The sequence below is a fragment of the Amblyraja radiata genome, chromosome 14 (genome assembly GCF_010909765.2).
Source record: "Amblyraja radiata isolate CabotCenter1 chromosome 14, sAmbRad1.1.pri, whole genome shotgun sequence".
NCBI lineage: Eukaryota > Metazoa > Chordata > Chondrichthyes > Rajiformes > Rajidae > Amblyraja > Amblyraja radiata.
In genome coordinates this window covers 22,597,978-22,619,619 of record NC_045969.1, presented here as the reverse complement: position 1 = coordinate 22,619,619, position 21,642 = coordinate 22,597,978, and the positions used below count along the sequence as shown (strand labels likewise).

At 41.0% G+C, this 21,642-nt stretch overlaps 1 protein-coding gene across 3 annotated transcripts in view; it reads right to left on the bottom strand.

The window, feature by feature from the left end:
* The window catches only part of arhgap6 (Rho GTPase activating protein 6), a 487,133-nt gene that overhangs the window by 32,585 nt on the left and 432,906 nt on the right, over nt 1–21,642 (bottom strand). For all 3 annotated transcript variants that reach the window (XM_033032771.1, XM_033032772.1, XM_033032773.1), the window contains exons 4-6: nt 8,997–9,253; nt 5,251–5,446; nt 2,634–2,689 (exon numbers count right to left, since the gene is read on the bottom strand). In XM_033032771.1, the coding sequence (XP_032888662.1) occupies nt 2,634–2,689; nt 5,251–5,446; nt 8,997–9,253 (509 nt within the window). The remainder of the gene's footprint in view (nt 1–2,633; nt 2,690–5,250; nt 5,447–8,996; nt 9,254–21,642) is intronic.

Genomic DNA, 21,642 nt, shown 5'->3' with positions numbered 1-21,642 from the left:
AGTCTGAAGAAGGGTCTTCTCTCCAGAGTCGCTGCGCTGCCTGTCCTGCTGAGTTACTCCAGCTTTATGTCTATCTTCAATTTCAGAGAAATACAATTTCTCACGGGGGGCTTATAATGTCTCTAAACCCCTCTGGTACCCTCGGAACACCTCTATACCCCCTCTAGCCCCTCTAAACACTTCTAAACACACCTGAGCCCATCTGAACCCCTCTAAACATCTCTAAACCGTTTAAACCCCTCTAAACTAGGAGGCTGCAAGGTGACTTGGATAGGCTGGGTGAGTGGGCAAATGCATGGCAGATGCAGTATAATGTGGATAAATGTGAGGTTATCCACTTTGGTGGCAAAAACAGGAATGTGGACTATTATCTGAATTGTGGCCGATTAGGAAAAGGGGAGATGCAACAAGAACTGGGTGTCATGGTTCACCAGTCATTGAAAGTAGGCACGCAGGTGCAGCAGGCAGTGAAGAAAGCAAATGGTATGTTAGCATTCATAGCAAAAGGATTTGAGTATAGGAGCAGGGAGGTTGTACTGCAGTTGTACATGGTCTTGGTGAGACCACACCGGGAGTATTGCGTACAGTTTTGGTCTCCTAATCTGAGGAAGGACATTCTTGCCTTAGAGGGAGTACAGAGAAGGTTCACCAGACTGATTGCTGGAATGTCAGGACTTTCATATGAAGAAAGACTGGATAGACTCGGCTTGTACTCTCTAGAATTTAGAAGATTGAGGGGGGATCTTATAGAAACTTATAAAACTCAAATCCTTTTGCTATGAATCGTTGGCTGATCTATCTTCCTCTCTTAAACCCATCTACATGCTTTCTCCCCATAACCCTGACACATGACACATAGCAAAAGGATTTGAGTATAGGAGCAGGGAGGTTCTACTGCAGTTGTACAGGGTCTTGGTGAGACCACACCTGGAATATTGCGTACAGTTTTGGGCTCCTAATCTGAGGAAGGAAATTATTGCCATAGAGGGTGTACAGAGAAGGTTCACCAGACTGATTCCTGGGATGTCAGGACTTTCATATGAAGAAAGACTGGATGGACTTGGCTTGTACTCGCTAGAATTTAGAAGATTGAGGGGGGATCTTGTAGAAAATTACAACATTCTTAAGGGGTTGGACAGGCTAGATGCAGGAAGATTGTTCCCGATGTTGGGGAAGTCCAGAACAAGGGGTCACAGTTTAAGGATAAAGGGGATATCTTTTAGGACTGAGATGAGAAACACGTTTTTTACACAGAGAGTGGTGAATCTCTGGAATTCTCTGTCACAGAATGTAGTTGAGCCCAGTTCATTGGCTATATTTAAGAGGGAGTTAGATGTGGCCCTTGTGGCTAAAGGGATCAGGGGGTATGGAGAGAAAGCAGGTACAGGATACTGAGTTGGATGATCAGCCATGATCATATTGAATGGCGGTGCAGGCTTGAAGGGCCTAATGGCCTACTCCTGCACCTATTTTCTATGTTTCTATGTTTCTATGACTGCGTCCAACTGCTGTCTGGTTCGTTGATCGGTTTTCTAGATATGAACTGTTTTGTGAGAGAAAAATGCTCACGGCACACCAAACGTGTTAAACAGAAATTGGTCAGATATTGAGCTTTACACAGTGAGAAATCATGTGAAATAATCACTGAATTTAATTTTAAATGAATGTACCTGCATGTTATACTGTTTAGTTTGGAGATAAAACCAGATAGTCTACTGAGTTCGCACCGACCAGCGATTTTTGTTTTCCTATTTGACAATTTTATTTGGCGGCCAATCAAACGCTGTCTCTAAGGGGGTTGCATCCAATCACCAACCAGCTTGCCTTAAAATTCCCGTCCAATCAACAAATAAGTCTCCTCCCGTCCAATCAGCCACTGTCTCCAAGGGCATTGTGTCCAATCACATAATTAGCGGCTACGGTAAATGTTGGAAGCCAGCGGAGCTACTGACAGTCAAACGGGAGGGAGCAGGAGAGGTTCACACAGTGTATAATCCATAGCACCTAGTGTACAATTTCATAATATATACTAAATAACTGGGCTGACAGACCTTGGCTGGGAATCTGGGGTTCACCAAAATTATTCCCAATTGGGCCCCGCACCCACTAAGGCCGGCCCTGCCAAGAGAAGCCTCTTGGACCAAAGCCTCATACTTACCCTCTACGCAACACTTATCCTCCACACAGCACATCTCCTAACTTGGCCGCTCCGCTACACCTTGTCTTCTTTCTATTGACTGCTCAATTAGCTCATTATGATCAATCAATTCAACAGTTGCCTTTTGAAATCTCCTCCTGTTGCTCGGACACTGAAACAGATTCACTGAACCAATCCAACAGGTGCCTTTTGAAATCTCCCGCTGCTGCTCCAACACTGAGAGAGACACATGTCTAACAATAGATGTGCAAGTACAACTTGGCCAGGAGTTGCCAATCCAATTAATCCAACAATGCTCCTTAGCGTGTTTCACTCTTGTAGCAGTGAAATAGACTGCACAATATAATACAATTTTTCGGTCATAACCTTTTAGTTTCTGCTGGCAGTGGATCATGCACATGGAAAGCTAGAAATATCTTGATTTAATTATGGGATGTTTTTTAATGACCTGCAAAGGCAAATAGTTGTGTCTTACCTGTCTTACTCTTTTCTTTGAGCTACCAACTCTGAATATTCCTACTGTTTGAAGACCTGCAACAATATTAAGAAATAATTAGTGTATATCATGGTTACACACTTCGCTTTTGTAAAGGAGTCTATTCATCCTGTTGGGACCATCCCGGCCATCAACAGAGCAATCCCATCAGTCTCGTTCCTCTCGCCATCCCATTGTAGCCCTCAGCAACATATTTTCTCATGCTATTAGCTCCCCTTTGGCTACTTCCCTACATGGGTTGGTAGCTTACTGTAGGCATGTAATCTACCAACAAATCATGGTGCAGCATGGTGGTGCAATGGTAGACTTCCTGCTTTACAGCGCCAGAGACCCGGGTTTGATCCTGACTAGTGGTGCTGTCTGTACAGAGTTTGTACGTTCTTCCTGTGACCGTGTGGGTTTTCTCCGGGGTCTCCGGTTTCCTCCCACATTCCAAAGACATACAGGTTGTAGGATAATTGGCTTCGATAAAAATTGTAAATTGGCCCGAGTGTGTAGAATAGTGCTAGGGTATGGGGATCGCTGGTTGGCGCAGACCCGAAGGGCCGAAGGGCCTGTTTCCGCACTGCATCTCTAAAACCAAACTAAACTAAATCTTTGAAACGTAGGAGGAAACCAGAGCATCTGGCAGAAACCAGGTCACGTGAAGAACATGTAAATTCCATGCAGTTAGCACCTTAGGTCAGCAGTGCTGACTGTTTTACAGCAAGATAACATTTTTAACAGGTTAATCGATTGACTAAACATTGATGCTCCATTTATCAGACTGGTAATTAATTAAGAAACATCTCAATAAATCAAATATGTTTAGACATTAGTGAGTGGAATGTTTTTAGGCTTAAAAATTTCAAATCATTGTTATCATTCCAACATAATTTGTTTTTAGGATGTTGAAAATGCAGGCAATTCGATTTAATGCCAATTCCTAGTTGCTTGTAAAAGGTAACGATGGACTTATTTTTACAACTGTTGCTGTTCCTGAGGTGAAATGCTCCCATGATAATATTCTGTAAGCAATTTCAAGGTTCTGAAAAATAACCCGAAAGTGAGTCAGAAGGGTTTGCAACCGGCAAGCTCTTGCAATCCACCAATATTAACTATGTGGTTCTTTTTGCTTATGGAAATCAAAAGGAATAGAGATGTCTTTGCAGCCGCAATTTAATTAGGCTGCTGCAATGAATCCTGTTGAAGCCAGATGCTGCAACTCCGGAAATTGGATTTTAAGTACAACACTTGGTATTAATAAGATAAATTGATCTTAACAATACCAAAAAAATTCTTCAGCCTTTCTCTGGTCGCATGGAGGCAAATAAATGCCTCTTTTGGTGTAAGTCTTATAGACAGATCCTAGGAAGATTTAGCTCAGGATATGAAAAATAGAATATTTAACATTCATCTATTCATGTAGTCCGAACATTCAATCATATCAGCTTAAATTCTATGAACAGGCAACTGACCACCACTACTGAGTTATTGATGGCACAAGCCTCTCCAATAGTAGCATTGTGGAATGTCAGAAGATGATGATTGGTCTTTCCTTTGCTAATAATCATACTTGGCACTAAAATGACAACAATTGTTTCCAGGAATTCGCCAGCCCAAGAATCTTCCATAACCAAACTGAGCTGCAAATATCTCAGCTCTTTACTGTAGAAAGAAGGTAAACAGCTGAAGATAATGGCTGTCCTGTTAGTTCTCTGAGAAACACCCATGGTGGTGAAATGGATTAATGCAGACTAAGTTAAGAATGTGCTGAAAACAGAACAATGAAATTCTGACTTACCGTAGGTCTACAGGCCTATTAATGCAATAATACACAAATAAAGATAAAATAAAGAGTATCCGAGGAAGGGGTGAAAACACGGCTCAGAGAAAAGCCGCATCTCCGACCAGGTAGGTACTGAAGAAAATAGTTTCCCCCTCCCCCCCCCCCCCCCCCCCCCCACATAAAAAGACAAAAAGAGCTCCAAAACAAACACTTTTTTAACTAACTAAAAATTAAAAAAAGGAAGAAAAGACTAACAGCTGCAGCCATACTCGACGGCGCCCCCTACTTGATATAGTCCCTATCTGAAACGTTCCTATCCACGTTCTCCAGATAGCTTCATTTGATTCAGATCTGTTGATTCCATCGCACTACAAAAATAACACGGCCACGACACATCCATAAGATCACTCCTCATCCTCCTGCGCTCCAAGGAATAAAGTCCTAACCTGTCCAACCACTCCACATAGCTCAGGCCCTCATGTCCTGGCAACATCCTTGAAATATAATTCTTAATATAACAGTCAAGCAATCACTCAGAAAATTATCATCCTTACCCAAATGTCGATCATTCTGATATTCTTCGATTATATCCTAAACTTCCATTGGACAAATTTGAACGCTTGTCAATTTATTCTGATATCCTGGCATTTTTGATGGTGGCAGTCCAAATTAGCCTTTGCTGTGCAGTTTAATTATTAACCAATCTCAAAATTTACTAAATAAAATTTAGCTAAACTTGGGTGATCTCAAATTACATAAACAATTACAGATTCAATATTCCATGTAATAGCCCAGAGCATTAGGAATAGAAATTGGGGCAATATTTACCATACTTTTCTAGGTGTTGGCAGCAGCTGTCCACTAATCTAGGAATCTGGCGATAAATAGGATTTAGGCTTAGTTTCTTGTCTCTCTGCTTTTCTTTCTTGTTTGGCACTTCCGTGGGGAGAGAAAGTTGTAGTGCCTCCAATAGTCGAGAGTGATCATCATCGAGGTCGGTGATGGAATCCACAGACATCCCACCCTGCAAAGAAACATGAAGAAGTTATGACAAGCCAGAAAGTGATCAAGTAGGATGGAGAATAATATTCCAAATCCTGGTAATCATTGCACTGACTATTTTCTAAATGGGGTGAGAATCCGAAAATCAGAGGTGCAAAGGGACTTGGGAGAGCTGGTGCAGGATTCCCCCAAAATTAATCTGTTGAATAGATGCTTCTTCTTCTTCGTCAGTCCCTGGGGATTGTGGGTGACATGCTTCCACACTGGTTCTGTGCATTCTGATGTGACCAATGAAGCCAATGTGTCAACTGCAGACTCTTCCCCAGATGGGGAAGGTGGTTGAAGGCAGGATGTTGGAAGACAGGATTTGTGATGCAGTACACTCCCTCCACCACTTACACTGGGCTCCTCTTCAAGAAGACTAGATTTTGTACTCTCGAGTTTTATTTTTTTCACTCTTACTATTATGGGATTTATCACGGAGATACTTTGGCAAATGCACATCATATCCACTCATCCCAACCAATACCTTAACTGCACCGTCTTCTCAGATGGGGGGGGAATGCAAAAGCATTTAAAAAAAATGGCCGTTCCCCCCCGATGTGAAGATGGGAAACTGACAAGTTTGTGAAAGGAGACCAGGAAATTTAGTGAAGAGAGCTTGTACTGAAGAGGGTACATGAAGCAAAATTCTCACAATATAAGGTGGATGTAAAGTAGCAATGTTACAAAATTTTGAGATTTAAAAAATCAAGTCTGTAATTTATCCCATCAGATAAAGCATAAAAATAAGTTTAATTTGACACCTAATTCACTTTCATATCTCAAGTATTTAAAAAGTTATGGCCATTTTCATACTCGGAAATGAGCATCTTGTTCCCTATTGATTTTCTATGGACATAACAAAAAAGCTGTGATCTTGAACAGTCAAAAGCCCATAACTTTCTTAAAAATTAAGAAAACTGAATGAAATTTTCAGTTATCATAGATTGAAGCATTCTGAAACAAATATAAAATAATCTTACTTGGATGACCTGAAATTAAAGCATATAATTAGTTAGTTACCTAATTGTAGCTAATTTCAGACTTCAATTACTAGATCTAAACATCTATCCATTTCTTAATAAATGATTAACATTTTTAAATAGCCTAAATGTCCAAATAATATTCACAAATAATTCACAATAAAACATGATTTTTAAATCTCATTTACATTAATTTATAGGCCAAATGGAAGGAATTTAGTGTTCAATTGCTGTAAATAAATGCCCATTTAAATCAGCTTTCTAGTGGGTCCCCGTGGAACGCGCTGGTTTAGAACGTTCACATTGCGGTAGATTTGTGCCCCAAATGCCGAGAAAAATACTGCGCGATATAATGGGCCCAAATTGAGCTACTCGCAATATTAAACTTTGTATAAAGGGATCTTTAGAAGCCCTTTTTAATGTAAATATATACAGCCTAACTTCAGCTGTCTGCTTTATGAGACTCTGCGGTTGCTGGCGGTCGCGGGTTTAGAGATTGATTTTTAAACTACTATAACTATTTTACGAGGCCTTTAAAACTAATAATAGCTTTTGCGACGGGGTCTTCCAGCGATTTTTCGTTAATAATTAACTAGGCTGAACATCTTCGATTTGAACAGCCTAGAGAAAATCGCGTTTTAAACCCGCCCCCTCTAAACGGCGCCAAAATCGCGCACACTTGCAACGGCAGATTTTCAACGACGCTTCAGGTACGCTTTGCAACATACCTATGTAAAGGTACACAAATAGAGATAGTCATAGTTCTAACTACCGACAGCTTACATGGGGCATAATATGAAGGACTGGAATCCAACTGGAGCTGGACACTCATGAATCCAACAAAAAAACACGTTTTAATAACGATGTTGGCAGGATTGGAAACTTCTCACGAAGTGGAAAGAATAGATAAGCTGTGGTTGATTTTTTTTTGATATATTGATAAACCTGCGGGACAGAATTAATTCATATTTATAAAATTTTAAGGGACCTAGATAGAAACACAAGGACCGAGTTCCCCCAGTAATGGAATGAAAAACCAAGGTACATAAGGTTAAAGTAGCTGACGGAGGGACTGGAAGGTAGAGGCGGATGAGTATTTTCACTCTGTGGATGGTGGGGGGTCCAGAATTCACTGTCTGAAAGGATGGGAGAGCCGGAAACTCATATCACATGTATGCATAACTTGGTTGCTGACATGAAGAGCTGCAGCCTGATGGGCCTGTCCCACAGGCGATTTTTCAGCGGACTGCCGGCGACTGTCAAGTTGCCGGCAGTCGCCTGAAAAACCGGGAACTGGAATGGCGATTGTCAGAGTGGAACAACCGCACACACCCACACAAAACCCTTCGCAAAGGCAGGGGTCAGGGCAAGCGGGGGGGAGCTCTGTCTAACAAATTCCCACGGTGCAAAGCCAAGGTGATACAGACACACACCGCAATGAACAGGTAGGTTGGCGCTGTAATTAAGACGGCTAGCACATTGTACAGTAAGCCCTTTAAAAGAGGGGGGGAGAGGGAGGAGAACGGGGGAGAAGGAGGGAGAAGGGGGAGAAGTAGTGGAGACAACTTTTAAGAAGCCAAAGATACAGGGCTGTGAAGTTCGGCGGATATTTAGCATTACCGGTCGGTTCCTTGATTCTGAAAACTATTGCTTACCTTTTTTCCCCCCAATGAGCCAATGAAATTCACCAGTCAGCATTGGCTCCAACCTCCGAGAACCTCTGAGAACCTTTGACCTCCTGGCAACCCACTAGGACCTCCTTGCGACCCACCTATGGCTCGCATGGCGACTTCATTCCGAATCCGACCTTTCTGTCCTGGGCCTCCTCCATGGCCAGAGTGAGTCCCACCGTAAATTGGAGGAGGAGCAGCACCTCATATTTTGCTTGGGCAGTTTACACCACAGCGGTATGAACATTGACTTCTCTAATTTCAGGTAGTCCCTGCTTTCCCCTCCCCTTCCCAGCTCTCCTTCAGCCCACGGTCTCCGCCCCTTCCTTTCTTCTTCCCGCCCCCCCACCCTCACATCAGTCTGAAGAAGGGTCTCGACCCGAAACATCACCTATTTCCTTCGCTCCATAGATGCTGCCTCACCCGCTGAGTTTCTCCAGCATTTTTGTCTACCTTCGATTTTCCAGCATTTGCCGTTCCTTCTTAATCATTCTAGTTGCTGCTAATTTTTCAACATGTTGAAAAATTCTCGACGGCCATAATGAGGCAGCGACTAGTTCCCCAAATGTGGGAACTCCTCACGACCATGAAGGCGACTCCCCGGCAACCACCTGCGAACATGTGGCGACCATGTGGCGACTGCAAAATCTCCTGCAGTCGCCTAAAAAGTCGCCTAAGTGGGACAGGCCCATGAGGATAATACACCTGATGCTGGAATCTAGAATTAGGTTGGTAATTCTTTGTCGACAACCACATTTACAATGAGCCAAAGGACCAGGTACTAGATTATACATTTTATATGATAATATGCTTAATGTAGGAGAAGCATTAACACAAATGGCTCCGTGAAAGAAGAGCGAAAGGGTAACAAGCTTACCCGTCTTCTCACACGCTGAGCAGCTTCAGGAGTATTGGGTGATGTTGGTTCATTGAGAGTTTCTGAGGTTGAGCTGAGAGATGAATTGCTGCTTGAGAGTTCCTTGTTGGGTCTTTTGGATCCAAATGGCAAGACTGATGCCACCAGGTCCAAATGGCCCTTCTGCTCCTCTCTCAGAGCATCCTGCTTTTGTTTATGGGCTCGATCATTGACAATCACTTGGGACAATGGCATTGCAAAGGCATGCGCTGCAAATTCTGCCAAGATAAAAAGGAATTAATCAGATGGTTTATTGCCAAGGCACAATAATTTATTTGCTATATTTATTTTGTAGAAAACTATAATGCAGACACAACTTAGACTGACCATCTTAAACAATTCATGGCAAACTGTAAGTTTTCATGAATAATAAAGACACAAAAAGTTGGAAATACTCCACCAGTTAGTCAGCATCAATGGAGAGAACAATAGCAGTAATTTTGTTAACAGTGTTAATGTTCCTCTTTCTGCTCATGTTGCCTTATAACCATATAACCATATAACAATTACAGCACGGAAACAGGCCATCTCGACCCTTCTAGTCCGTGCCGAACACATAATCTCCCCATGTCCCATATACCTGCGCTCAGACCATAACCCTCCATTCCTTTCCCATCCATATAACTATCCAAGCCTTGACCTACTGAGAAATTTCTGTTTTAACAGCAAAATACCAATAACCCAGGATCTGATGGTTTGGAAATGGCAATGGTTTGGCATCAGGCTCATTCATTGGTCTAGCGTGTGAGCTGAAGGTCCAAAAGTGTGGAGAAATTCCATGAGAAATTCATGTTATTTTCGTACCAATGACTAAGATGCCAGGCCAAGAATTGTCACAGTTTTGTAATTTGATAAATGCGCCACTGATTACTTTATTATTCAGACTTTTGAAAATAACAGTGACATAATTCAACATCATTGGGCATGATTATGGATTAAAAACATAACTCATTTTGAAGAAGGAGTACTGGACCAATGCAACTATAATGGATAAGATATCCACTACATACCTAACAAAAAAAATCTTTCAAGTATAATTGTGATGGATGTTACAGCCAGGTGACATGAGAGAAATACATGAGCATGCCATCCCAAATCTGCATCTTTTGAATGCCTGTAAAGAAATGATGTAGGGATATTTTCTGAGATCAAACTTCTTAACCACACAAATTGATTGTATTGCTGACGTTTACATTTAATATTGGCATTTAACATTGAACTACTATGCTGGCACAGATTTCATTACAGGACTAGCAACCCAGAGACCTACAATCCAAGGACCCAAATTCAAACCCTACCACAACAGCTGTGGATTTTAAATTCAATTATTGAAATTTAAAAAAAAAGTAAGCTAGTAAATAACAATGAAGATCGTCTTAAATACTCATTTAATTGACGTTACCTGGTTCATCATTTTCAGATGCGACTCAAAACCCACAGCAATGCAGCTGACCCGCATGTCACTTCGTTCAAACACAGATTGAAATGGGTAATAAATGATCATCCTCCCAGTGATGCCAGGATTAAAAATGGAATCACACTAAAATTTGCAAGATTAATTGTGCTTTCACGTTTCATGGTTGAGTGTTGTTTTTACTGCGACTGTGCAGAGCTAATGAGATGACTCAAGAATATTTTTGTTCAATTTTTTTTTTCATCTTTGTCCATCTTTTTTAATAATATCATGGGATCTCAGGAATTTTTATTCAGTTGTAAAAAAAATTGTAGTTAGACATCCTACTGTGAAACAATAGTTTAAACGAAACAATACTGGCAGTTCACGTCACATAAATCGCAGTTTAAAAATAAAATGTTGCCAAATTGGAATTTAAAACATTGCCTGAAAATGGCTTTGAAGTTGGCTAGACTGATGCTCATGTCATTACAATAACTCTTTGGAATTTTGAAAGTGGTCTATATGAGCATAACATTTATTATATGGATATAAAAATCTATTTCTGTCTGAAAAAGATAACTAAGAAAAAAATTGCAAGTATTTTAGCGGTGTCTTGCACTTCAATGCTCCACAGCCAATGGTTTATAACCAAACAAGTAGTTTTGAAATACAGATGCGATTGCAATAATAAAAAGGCAGAAATCTGCCCCCAGTAAAATATGTCAAACAGCACTGATTTGACAGCCAGATAATTTGTTTTAGGTACGTAGGAGAAATTCCTTGTACAGCTTTAACGTGCGCTATAAAATAAATCGAGAAGGCTGATGAAACCTGGTTATAAAATCAAATCTGGTAGCAGTTAAGTTAGACTGTGTAGCACTCTCTCTGTTCTTCAGTGGGGTTCAGTCTAAATTATATACTCTTATCTCTGAAACGAGTCATAAACCCACAACCTAAGTCAATAACAATTCTCCGCTATTGGAGAGAAAATACTTCTTTATTACAAAAGAATGCAATTAAAAGTTGAGAGTTTCATGCACCACTTCAAATTATTTTCCACTTGCCCGCTTTGGTGTTAGTATCTTGATCAATGAACTATCTCGTATTTATTTCTGCATTCATTATATTAAAAAATAGAGCAAATTTGAACTCCACTCTTTATGCTGGTTTTCTTATAGACTGGATCCAGTGTTCAAGCATATATACAATGCAACAGAAACCAGAGCACCAATAATTACTGGCGTATAAACAAACTGACAAATTACAAAGATTAGAAATAAAGTGAGTTAAACCGGCAGTATATGCACACCATTAAAAGAATCATATGAAGTAGCAAGATCCGCTGTGTCTACCCATTGGAATAATAAATTCCAATTCATAAGTTCATGGGATAGGAGCTAAATTAGGCCATTCAGCCCACCAAGTCTATTCCACCATTCAATCATGGCTGATCTATCTTTCAGTGGACACAAAATGCTGGAGTAACTCAGCAGGACAGGCAGCATCTCTGGAGAGAAGGAATGGGTGATGTTTTGGGTCAAGACCAGTGGCAGACTGGGTCTAAAAATATTGTTTGCCAGGAGACAAAGGGGGCCCACTTCATCTGGGGCCCACTTGATATAGGGGGCCCACTTCATCAGGGGCCCACTTGCCATCGGGCAAGCTGACACCCTGGCCAGTCCGCCACTGGTCAAGACCCTTCTTCAGACTGAACTCCCTCTCTCATTGATCTATCTTTCCCTCTTAACCCCATTCTCCTGCCTTTTCCCCTAAACCCCTGATGCCCGTACTAATCAACAATTTATCTATCTCTGCCTCCTTTAACGGCCTCTACAGCCTTCTGTGGCAATGAATTCCACAGATTCACAGATGCTTCCTTAAAGTTTGTAACTAGAAAAAGCAAAATGGCAGATTTTGAGACTACAATATTTTTATAACCATATTATTTGTTAAACTTTTTTCAAAACAGGTAAATTTGACCAAATTAATTTGGGTTTCATATTTTGTTAGTAGATCCTTAATAGGTGATATTTCTGGCCAAATTACTAAACCAGCATGGAAGTGTACAATTGTGTATATTCCTTATCTCTTAAGGGCCTGTCCCACTTGGGCATAATTTGCGAGTCACGCAGGTGGCGCGCGAGGATTTTTTGAATCCCAAAATCCTGGGGTGCCGCGCGCTACCACGCGTCACTGCCTACAGCACTATGCCTCACCATGTGCCATGCATGCCATGCACGCCATGCACATCACGACGCACACGTCGTGCTTTGTGACACGTAAATAATGTCGCGTAAATGACGTGCAAATGGCGCCAAAGTGGGACAGACCCTTAAGTGGTAAATCCGTTGAAACAGTCTGTCCCAGCTTGGATCTAATGTTTGACCATGTCAAACATTAATACTTGTTAATTTTTTTTAAGTTAATTGTTCTGGGGTGGGTTGCCTTTTATTATTGAGAAACTAAATATTAATAAATTCAATATTTCTAATTGTTTTGGAAATTTTCCAAATGTCAGTAACATTCAATATTTTTCAATATTTAGATAACTCTTCCAACCGATAAAGCTGGGTGATGGAGCAGGCAATGTCCATCAAATCTTCTTTCAATAATTTCACCAGTATCATTGTGAGGAGCTTGCTCTGGCTCTGCCGCCAACCACCATGTGAAGGCACATAATCACTCAAGATCCTGCAACTGTGCAGAGCTTCATATTCTGAGGATGGGGCAGCCTTGGGCATTTAAACTTAAAATGCACGTCTCTGACAGGAGGGAAGGTAGGTAGACCTAAATAATAAATGGGACGGCAGTGCATAGGCATAGGGTGGGGTACTGTGACATGAACCAGCAGATTAATCTTGGCGATGATTTATATGAGAATTGTAGAATCATTGTCTGAAATTGCTGATCTTTACATTGTCTGGAAAGTTGTAAGGTTGTAAGTTGTAAGGTGTCAATTCAAAAGGTAAGGTACTTTATCTCAAGCTTACATTGAACTACATTGAGCCAATACAGATGATCATTACGATGACAATTGACTGGAAGTTCAAGGTCATGCTTACAAATCAAATACAAGTTCCATGCAAGGTTTGATGACATTTTACTTCAACATAAAACAATCTCAGTTTTCCCAATCTTTCCCAGTACTGAAGCTCAACACTAATTTTTCCACCTAGTTGTAGATGATGACCGATGACAAAACTGGGCATTATTCCCAACGGACACACAGTACCGAACTTATCAGACAAAATTCTCAGTGAAGTATATTCACCACCATCATTCATGAAAGCTTCATTACAGTATTCTTCTGAAGCAGGATGATAGGGCTTCACCCCACTCCAAAAAACAAGAGAACAGAATCTAGGCAGACCCTCCAGCACACACTCAAGGAATGCTTCACTATCAGAAATGTATCTTTACAGGTAAGTCATAAACTGTCTCCCTGTTCTTAAGTGGGTGTCAAGTCTCAAGTGGTAGAAAGTCCAAGACACCATCTTGAATAAGAGCAGTGAAGTTATCTCCCGTAACTTGGTTCAAAATGTATCACAATTATTCTTAAGCGATCAGCCTGGCCATCCTCACAAAGCTCTTTGCAGAACCCTGCTGTGAAGAGCACACTACATTATCAAGGGACTTCATTGGTATTCCAAAATGCTTCAAATGCAGAGTCATGGAAAGCAGGGTATGAAACAAATCCTTTCTTCATACAGCCCTTCCTTAATTTGCAATGTTCTTAGTTTAAAATAAATATTTGTGTTGTATACCACTTATTTTTGGAACAAAGGGGAAAACATATATCTGGTGCAATCATACCAGCAACAATAATTGGTTAGTAATTGCTATTAGTGATTAGTAATTTCTATTGCTACTATTCTAGTGCCATCCAATTCTTTATTAAAAAATTTATTCACGAATTAAAGGCAATGATGAGAAACGAGTGTATACTTGCAGCATATGAAAGAAGAGAAAATTGAGAATGTAGAATTGGAAAAAAAAAATCAATCTCGACTTAGAACAAGCACTCATTTAATAAGAGAAAAAGTATAGATAAAATATCAGTGCAGCATTCTGTAGAACTGAAAATAATTGGTATTATGATTACACAATATTGGTCCATTCTGCCTCATTATAGTTGGGATCAAAGAAGCAGCCAACAAAGAATTAATATTTCATAGGAAGTGAAGAGGCCATAGGTCAAACTGTTTTTAAGAGAAGGAAAGAAGAGTGGATCTGCAACTGATGAATTTTATGACCAACTCAAGCACTGTGTACAGTTCTGATGACTTTACAGGACTGATGTGAGTTTACTGGAGAGGGTGTAGACGTGATTTACGAGAATGTTGCCAAATATGGAAATTTGTATCAGTGAAGAAATTCTGGATATACTAGGATTATTTTCTTTGGAAAAGAAGGGCTGCGGGGAGAAAATCAGGGGACAGAAATTTAAGGTAAATGCTAGAACGCTTAAAGGTGAGAGATGAGCGAGGCTGTTATCATCCAACTGCTCTGAGGGTCTGTAATTTGCTGCTGAAATGGTAGGAGAAGCAAAAGAAACATTCCTCACTTTTAAAGAAGTCTTTGGTGACTGATGAACAACTTTTGAAATAATGATTGTTGCAACTCAGCAATAACGATAGTGAGGCAGAACCAAATATTGCTTGGTTTCGTGTTAATATTAATAATTTGATTATTTTCTCATCGGTAGGACAGGATTTAAAAATAATTTAAACTGCAGGACAATCATGATTTGGGCATAAGTCTAGTAAAGATGCTTTTTTTTCTTAATGTATTTAAATGTGGATGTAGCTTGTGGTCTATGAATCTTTTGAGCATGGCCACCTCAAAGCCATCCAGAACCTGGATGAAATATTGAGATTAAACTCACCAAACAAAAAGAATACAGAAACAAGGAACTCCAGGTGCTGGTTTACAAAAGGTAAGAGAAAAAGCAAAGAGAATAATTTGCCTCACAGCAAAGCGGATTCAAAAACACTACTAACATGATGTAAATGCAGCATGGTATTGGATCAAACCCTCAAAAATAGTTTCACCAATGTAAACCAGAATTTAAGACACAAATTCATAGAATTCGTGATGTTGCATGTAAAATGGCTTTGCTATGCTATAATAAACATTTGAGGCTCATTCATAAAATGTTTTATACCCTCAAAAGGTCGATGCACAGTTTCTTCTTAAATTTCTTCAAAGCATGCAAATGTCATCTGCAAGGGCAGCATTTATTGCTCATCTTTAATTGCCCTGAAATGTTTGTAGGCCAGTTCAAAGTGCAGTTGCAAATCAATCACATTTCTACAATATATAACCACATGTGGGCCAGACAGGTAAAGACAGCAGATTACCCTTCCATAAAAGATATCAGTGAACCAGATGGTTTACTGTACCTCAATCCAGTAGCTCAAATTCTTTTCATCTTCATATATTATTTGAATTAAAAAATTCGCTGGGTGCCATGGCAGTATTTTAACATGTTCAGTAAATGAAACGTTTTGCTAGCACAGCAGCTAAATGCAGGTCTCCTATTTTTTTTTAATGAAACCTTACATGGGTTCTTGTTATCAAGAGAAAGTGGGTTTTTTTTTGTAACCCACTTAAACATCAAGGAGCATAGCATTTAAATTGTGAATCAACACAGAAGAAACTTCCATGACTTATATGGATTGAGAACTGTGTACAACAAACTTGGGGGGGCTACTTCCTAAACAAGAACCAGAACAACATTATGCTTAGCTACACAATACAAGTAAAATAATATATGAGGAAATTGAAAAGTAAAAATCAGGCACACAAGCTCACAGCGAGAAATTGTTTGAGTTATCTAATCCTGATAAAAGGATTTCTTGCCCTCTATCAAATGAAACTATCAAGGAAACAAAAACATAAATATACCACTGAAAAATGTGGTAATTCCATGCAGTCATAAACTCATAACTTTTTACCAAAAGAAGGGAACAAAACTATTTGTGGCCATCTGCAAACGACAGAGATATAGAAATACATTTTATTGCCACATAACATAAGGAGCTATGAAACTGCAAATGGCTTGAATTCGGCCTTTTAAGTTTCTTCACATCCTCCTATAAAAATGGTGAAAGCAATTCCAGGCATCCAAGATACTCTTCCCTACCCCAATGCCCCTGTCCTTATACCCACGACTGTTAGGCTTGAAGTCACTTTTCCATCGATCAAAGTTTAATAGATTTATGTTATAATACAATTCTTCTGCAGCATAATCATCAGCAACAAAGTGTGAATATTGTTTATTGCATGATTTTGTCCACTTTAAGTGCTGCTAGCCTTTTTAGAACCGGCTCAGTTTTAATTTTTAGCCATTTTAGGATTCTGTTAGATCTTCCTTTATAAAGACTCTAGCCATAGCTAGAGTACTGTAGATTGAGGTACTCATTGTCCTCATTTAGGACAGCAGCATTGAGCTCTTCCTCCAAAAGGAAATTTCCATTTTAATCTCAGATTGGTGCCACTTCTCTTATTCCTGTTCATATGCCTATCAAACTGATGTGCTTATGCATACCTTTGAGAAATTTGGCATGGATGGTCACAATTTTTAATCTCACAGTAGGGAAGTCTAAAATATAGATTTAAGGTGACGGGGAAATTTAAAAAGGAAACTTGAGGGGCACCTTTTTCTCCACACAGATGAAGGAGCCGCCAGAGGATGTGGTAGAAGCAGGTACAATTACAATGTTTGAAAGACATTTGGACAGGTTCATGGCTAGGAAAGATTTAGAGGGACATGGGTAAAATGCTAGCAAATGGGACTGGCTCAGGTAGACACCTTGGTTGGCATGGAAGGGTTGGGCCAGAGGGGCCTTTTACATTGTGATTGCATCTATGGCTCTATCCAAGGATTTATAAGTAAAACCATCGAGTACATGAGCTGTGAAGTCATGATGCACCTTTATAAAATAATGTGCCAGTCAAAACTAGAGCATTGTGTCCAGTTCTGGATGCATTACTTCCGCAAAGAAGTGAAGACTTTCTGGGGATGCAGAAAATATTTCAGGGATGAGGGACTTCAGTTCTGCAGAAAGGCTGATAGGTTGAGGTTGTTCTGATCGGAAAAGGGATGGCTGCGAGGACATCTGATGGAGATATTTTAAATCATTAAGGATCATTGGACAGAACAGACAAGGTGCACCTGCTCCTCTTGATGGTGGGACACAGAGGTGATGGGCAAAACCAAAAGTGACATAATGGTTTTTTTAAACATGCGTGCTCAGGGCCTGAAGTACACTGTGCCATGGGTAGGGTAGTGGAGGCTGATTCAACTGTATCATTCAAAAAATGAGCTGGATAAATAGCTGAAAAATAAAATTCCGGGGTATGGCGAGAACAGTGGTAAGTGGCACCAACTGGACAACTCTTGCATAGGGCTGCTTGGCCTCGTTCTGTGGTCAAATGATGCCACAATTTTATTTTGTCTATATCCAAGATTGGGTTGGATAGGATGGCATGCAAAACAAAGTTTTTTCACTCTGAAATGTTGAGATAAACAACTTGCTGAGATTCCATACAATTGTACATAGTGAATCTTATAGCTGCTTCATTCTAATTAGCATGCTGTGTTAAATGGGGTCATTAGAAGGTCGAGTCTGAAGAAGGGTCTCAACCCAAAACGTCACCCATTCCTTCACTCCAGAGATAGGCTGTGGGCCGAGGAGCTTTTTTGTGCAGTTTAGATAGATAGATAGATAGATCCTTTATTGTCATTCAGACCTTTCGGTCTGAATGAAATTATGTTGCCTGCAGTCATACACAGAATCAATAATAACAAAACATACAATAAACACAAATTAAACATCCACCACAGTGAGTTCACCAAGCACATCCTCACTGTGATGGAGGCAAAGTCTTAGTCTCCGTCTCTTCCCTCCTTCAAGTTTCAAAGTATTCAAAGTATTCAAAGGTATTCAAAGGTTTTTATTAGTCGCATTCACATACACCGAGGTGTAAAGAAGTGAAATGCTTTTTGCCATTTTGCAGCACACAAAAAAAGAATACAGACATAACACCAATGAGAGTCTTAAACACAAAGAACATCCCCCCACAATGGCTCCCACCATGAGGGAAGGCACAAAGTCCAGTCCTCAACCCCAGTTCACCCATAGTCGGGCCTATTGAGGCCTCCACAGTTGCCTCTATGGAGGCCCGATTTTCCAGGCCGTTCTCGCTGGGTGGTGGTGCTCCGGCGTCGGGAGAGTCCTCACAGCGGCATGGGAACCCTGGAACGGCCGCCTCCGTACTGGAGGCCGCGGCTTCCAAAGCCGACAAGGCCGCGCCGGATGGAGCTCCACAACTGGCGATCTCGTCGCGAGATCCCAGGCTCCCGGTGTAAAGTTCGGCGCCGCCGCCTGCAGCTGGCCGCTCCACAGTCCCGCAGCTCCGCGATGTTGTTCCCGGCGGTTTCAGCTCACCGGAGCTCCAGCGCAGCTACCCAGGCAAGGCATCGCCCGCTCCACGATAGCGCTCCAGCGCTGTGCCGCCGCCGAAGCCGAGGTTCTGGGCGGTCCGCGACAGGAAACGCCGCTCCAGGCCCGCTGGTAGGCCGCGAGGACGGGTCAAAGCTGCAGCCCGGAGAAAAGCTGCCTCTCCGACCAGGTAGGGACCCTGAAAGGCAGTTTCCCCCCCCCCCCCCCCCCCCCCCCCACCCCCCACACAAAAAAGTCTAGACCTCCAAACAAAACACTTTAACTAACTAAAAATAAAAATAAAACGGTAAAAAGACAGACAACTGCTGGCAGGGCAGCCGCGCACAGGACAGCGCCCCCTGTTTCGTGACCCAACTCACGGAACTACATGAAATTTTCACATATTGTGTAAAAATGTTATATAAATCACTCCTGAAACTCGTCAAGAACAAAACTTGCATATTTTTATTAAATTAGAGAAAAACTGAAAATTTTCGGGTATTTTTATCCAATCAAAGCACGTTTGACATTCAGTCAGACGCCAGTTGGCCAATCACGCGCTTTGTTTCAGGCTAGCTAGGCAGGGAGCACACAACATTAAATGGCTGGGAGGACTTCACTGATGCCTGTTTTACTGGAGATTCCGATGAAGGTTTTTTTTTGTTCTGTGGAATACATGTCGTGGAAACCTGCAGCAGGATAATTGAATTTAGTGAGAAAAGCATTAAGAAGTCTGAAGAATGTGCAGCTAAGTGGATAGAAGTGGAGCAAAGCCTTGAAAGCAAAGTCCCTGCTGAGGTGCTGCAGTCAAACTTTGTGAATCAACTGGAACTGAAAGGTAAGATCTAAAGTCTGCATTTATGAAACTTAATCTGTATGGACTTTAATTAATTTAATTGCACCCTTTTATAATGTGAAAAATTGAGATTTGTAGGCTGTACATTCACTCATTCATTCATTCATTCATTCATTCATTCATTCATTCATTCATTCATTCACTCATTCATTCATTCACTCATTCTCATTCATTCATTCTCATTCATTCATTCATTCATTCATTCACTCACTCACTCACTCACTCACTCACTCATTCATTCATTCATTCATGAAGTTGAGGGCCTAAACTATGTGTATCCATACCAAAGTAAATTAAACATTTTCTCTAATGCCAGCTTGTTGAAGTGTAATAAGTTTTCTTTAACATCTATTCTCGGAGCTGCCTGCGATAACTTACCGGGAAAAAGTGCGGAGCCTATGTACTTAACATAGTGAAGCTGCGGTCTCATTAAGAAGCGGCCGATTCGCTAACGCGGAGCCGCGGAGTGTGTTTGAATCATCTCCGCGGGCGGGGGGTGGAGGCTGTACATAGTGCCATCCGTAGTGGCCGTTTCGAGGCCCCGACCACGGGAGAAATACGGAGGAATATTGATTGCACTTTATAGGCTTCCATTGGAGTGAAAATAGTCAGAAATGGCTGATGTTTATGTAGAAATGAATTGGTGTATGTGAACTTGAACTAATTTATCTATGGTAGTAACAGTGTTATTCTCATTAACATTAAGAAGAGGTTGAAATTTTATGAATTGAATTTCATGCAGACTTAATGACTATGATATGTTTTTTTTTGTAGCCTCTGCCTGACCCTCCACTTGAACTTGAACTAACTTATCAATGGACTTATCAAAAGACTTGGAATCTGATGAAGAATATTCAGATGAAGATCAGATGTAATGTAAACAAATAAATTGGGGAAATAAATGATTATATGAAGTTTTATTTTAATGTCTATCGTTTCACTGTTTATTTGGTCAAATTATTTATACAATGAGTGAATTACTTATGATAATGGCGTGCTGGTGAATGACAGTGCGACAGTCCACCCACACACACACACATCCCCACACACATCCATCCGTACGCACACTTCCATGCATGCACACACACACATACAATCTCACGTACATCTGCACACACATACATATATCCACACACACATCCATACATACATCCACACATCCATCCATTCACACATACATCCATCCACACATACATACACACCTACATCCACAGATACGCGTTTTACAGGTATACACAGACACACACACAAACTACAGATACTCAAACAATGCAACACTTTTAGGGCTATTTTAGGTTAAAGGTAATAGCCCTCATTTGCAAAGGCACCATCGGGGGGGGGGGGGGTCTATAACATAAATATAGGCTAATTGGAGCTTAAAATGAATACTCATCGAGTAAACATCAGAGCATTTGATTCTTGGTCAGGATGTGACATTTACATCAGAAATAAGACAGGTCTCTTACAGGTCTGTCCCCCAGCCTGGGACTGCCCCAGTCCCACTATGCCGTTACCCCCACTCTCCCCACTATGGCAGTCAGTGGGGTTCAGTAAACGGGGGAACACAGAGGATCTGTCCTGACCCTTTAATTAGGCAGGTTCATGAGCCCTTAAAACCTGGGACCTCTGCTGCAGTCTCATTATATTTCCTATTAAAGTGACTGGAAGATGCCTTGCTGGACTGTCCCCCAGCCTGGAACTGCCCCAGTCCCACTATGGCGGTGACCCCCACTCTGCACACTGGCAGTCAGTGGGGTTCAGTAAAGGGAGGAACCCACAAGAACTGCCCTCACCCATTAATTAGGCTGGTTCAGGAGCAGGACCTCTGCGACAGTGTCATTAAAAAAACACTCACAATTATATTCATCATTATTTGATGAATTCATCATATTATTTTTATATAATATA